Raw genomic sequence first — 3,540 nt, 5'->3', positions numbered from 1 at the left:
GCAATGCAACAAGGACTGCTCACTTGGAATAACTTTACAATTGACTTAAATTGTGGTGCTCCTGTCAATATTGTAATGTCATTATGGGTGCAGTAATAATTACGCTGAGTGATGACACCTGGCGGCTTTTCAAACATTTGTAGAAAGTAGAAAGGCACCAACTCTATGAATTAATGTATCCTCCAATATAATTTAGGAATTGAGCTTCTTACATTGCATAAACAACTGATTAACACATGTGCACAAACTGCATTACATTCCAACAGTTGCTACATTCTCTCATGACTCATGTGGTCCTTTCCGTGGATGCAGACTTCTGGGGAGCACGAGCACACTTCAGATTGTCATCATGCACCGCATCCCACATCAATAGCAGTTCGAAAGGCCGGAAACGGTGCACTAGCAACAACTCACGGTAATAGCAAGGATTGAAAGATTCATCTTGGGTTGAAGGAACCCTGACTCCAGCTGTCCTGAATCCGCTATGGGAGTGTGGGGCTAGTCCAGCCTTGGTCAGACACATCCCAAAAAAGACATCATCAATGGGGAATAGTTCAAGGTCTTGGGCGATGTGGAAAATGATATGAGCTGTATAAACAGACATAAGTATCCCCCCTCCACCAACGTATGGTGGGTACGACTGGATGGTGGTCACTATTTCTGGCACATAATACTTGCTCCACTTTTGGCGAATTGGCCCAACCCTATAAATGAGATGGCCCACAAACAGGTGTTGGTGAACCTTCATGCCTATCAAATAATCAACCATGTTATCGGTGTTGGCAAAGACATCATCATCTCCATTGAAGATGAACTTAGCACTGGGGCAAAATTCACTGACCCACTGCAGCAACTTGTATTGTTTGAGGGTGAGGTTGAAAAAGGTATCCAAGAAATCCCACTGTAGGACATCTCTGTGTTCTCTGTTTTCCATTGCTAACAGCTGATTCAATTTCCTTCTTTCTTTTTTGTTAGGAGAGACACCCGAGATAAAGACTCTCTTAATTAGGACCCCATTGAATTCGCGTTCTTTGCCCCAGGTCTTCCTTACCACTTCCCGCCGATCCTGGTTGAAAGGGTCAGATTTGATCACCAGGAGCAGGAAGACATTCTGAGATCCTTCTCGACCACCGCATTTATCTGGGACGTTTTGAATCATGTCAAATTCTCGACAGTGTTTATACATCAAGAAGTTTTTTATGTGCTCTTTCTCTTGATGAAATGAGGACAGGTGCAGCAATGTCTTGCTCGCGTGGCACTTTGGCTTGAGCACTGATTCAGTTGCATCAGCAGTAACAACCTTGGGTAAATCTTTGCGATGAACAGTTGCTGCAGCATCATCAGTCTCTCGACGTTGGTCATTATCCCAGAACATGAAGAACAATCCCAGAGTAATCAAAACACCCAGCAGTACTTTCTCATAGAATCGGCGATGTCTAATCATCTTTCACCTGAAATAGAGAAAAAATATGGATTAATTCAAAGAAAACTTTACATTTACATGATGCTTGAGAAGAATGGGAAGTTTAAACTGTAATGAGGTTCACTAATGCTTTGTAATATTGACCACAAAATGGTGGTGAGGTAAGGAATAGGCAGAGCCCTACACGCTGCTGAAAGTTTAATTGACCTGAAGCATTCCAACCCAGCAGAAAAACAAATCTACCTGTAGGATACCATCTCTGTCATTAAACTGAAAATTGCATAGTTTCTTTCTGGGCATTGAAGATATATGATTTCAAAGGCTTTATTCCACCTCTCTTCACAGCTCTCATCTCTCATCTCGGGGCTTAAACTGAGCTGGGCCAGACATAGAGCAATACAGCACAATGCAGGCATTTTGGCCCATGATGTTGCACCAAACTTTTAATCTGCTCCAAGATCAATTTATCCTTCCTCTGTCAAATAGCTGTCTATTTTTCTTTCATCCATGTGTCTATCTAAAAGCCACTTAAATCTCACTGCTGCATCTACCCTTATCACTACCCAGGCTGTGCATTCCATACAACCATCATTTCTATTTAAAAATACTATTTCTGACAATCCCCTAAACCATTCTCGAATCACCTGAACATTATGCCCCATTATATAAGTCATTTCTGCCCTGGGAAAATGTTGCTGGCTGTCCAATCTATCTATGCGTCAAATCAGCTTATACGCCTCTATCAAATCACATCTCCTCCCCCTTTCTCTGAAGAGGAAGGACCCAGCTCGCTCCCCATTCAGTTTGAGTTCGCAGGTTACTGATACTGTGGATGATGATCTATTATTGACCATTGATTAGTAACTGAATATATGGCAGTGCAGGGAACGTAACGTGTTAGTACAGCTACTGAAAACATCTGATTTTCAGGGCATTTCAACCTGGTCTATGTATGCCTACAATAGGAGAAACAAAAAGAAGTATACTCAAGGACCTTGGCTTTCTGCTTCTATTTGAACCAGAGAATTGTATTCAAAGTTAAATTAGCGGTGGCCCACCAACCCTGCCATCCATTGGTCAAGCCACTTTATGGAAGGCTGCAACTAAGTCATAGCTAGTCCCAATGTCAAGGCTAATTCCACCCAGACATTCAGTAGTTAGCAATTGTGACAAGACAGCAAAGCAATCGCAAGCCCTTATCTATTGAAGGAAAACGGCACCAGCATCGCCTATGGCAGGAATTTACGCTTCATGAAGAGCAGTGAACCTTGGACTCCAGGAGCCCAGAGAAAGCACAGATAACTGATAGCAGAACAGGGCAGATAGTTAGCATGATCCACAATGTGGTTGAAGTAAACCTTGGATGCCAGGAGCCCTGCAAAGACACCAGTGACTGATAGCAGAACGATGTGTACAAGTAAAACTATTTGCACTGGTTGCAACTTGTGTCACTTTAGAATTATGGAATCCTAGAATAATGCAGTCTAAACAGGCCTTTCGGCTCAACTGGTCCATACCAACCACAGAATCCTCCCTGCTAGTCCCAGTTGTCTAGTAACCCAGGCCCTCTAGTGCAAAAAGCATCCTCGTAAATTTATTCTGCACCTTCTCCAACTTGACAGCGTCCTTCCTATAATAGGGTAAGCAAAATTGTACATAATATTCCAAAAGTGGTCTCACCAACAACTTATGTAACTGCAAATAAAACCCCGCCCTTAAACTCAACACCATAACTGATGAAGGCTAGCATGCTAATTGCTTTTTTTCACCATCCTGCCTTTCAGTGAACTGACTTGTCAGCGCCTTGCCTTTCATTGTACAAGTTCTACTTCATTTGAATGTCCATCACCTCACATATAATCATATAACCATATAACAATTACAACACAGAAACAGGCCATCTCAGCCCTTTTAGTCCGTGTCGAATGCTTACTCTACCTAATCCCACCGACCTGCAGTCAGCACATAAACCTCCATTCCTTTCCTGCCCATACAGCTATCCATTTTGTTAAAATGACAATATCGAACCTGCCTCTATCACTTCTAATTGAGCCTTATTCCACACAGCTACCACTCTCGGAGTAAAGAAGTTCCCCCTCGTGTTACCCCTAAACTTT

At 42.5% G+C, this 3,540-nt stretch overlaps 1 protein-coding gene across 1 annotated transcript; it reads right to left on the bottom strand.

Moving 5' to 3' along the window:
• Positions 1-286: 286 nt before the first annotated feature.
• Positions 287-1,444, bottom strand: LOC132386836 (N-acetyllactosaminide beta-1,3-N-acetylglucosaminyltransferase 3-like). The gene has a single exon (XM_059959179.1). It carries the CDS (start codon positions 1,442-1,444, stop codon positions 287-289), a length of 1,158 nt encoding a protein of 385 aa, XP_059815162.1.
• Between the last annotated feature and the right edge of the window lie 2,096 nt (positions 1,445-3,540).

Source organism: Hypanus sabinus, unplaced genomic scaffold (assembly GCF_030144855.1).
Source record: "Hypanus sabinus isolate sHypSab1 unplaced genomic scaffold, sHypSab1.hap1 scaffold_1338, whole genome shotgun sequence".
NCBI classification, from domain to species: Eukaryota; Metazoa; Chordata; class Chondrichthyes; order Myliobatiformes; family Dasyatidae; genus Hypanus; species Hypanus sabinus.
Note: the sequence above shows the minus strand (reverse complement) of the source record. Positions and strands in the feature narration are given on the sequence as shown.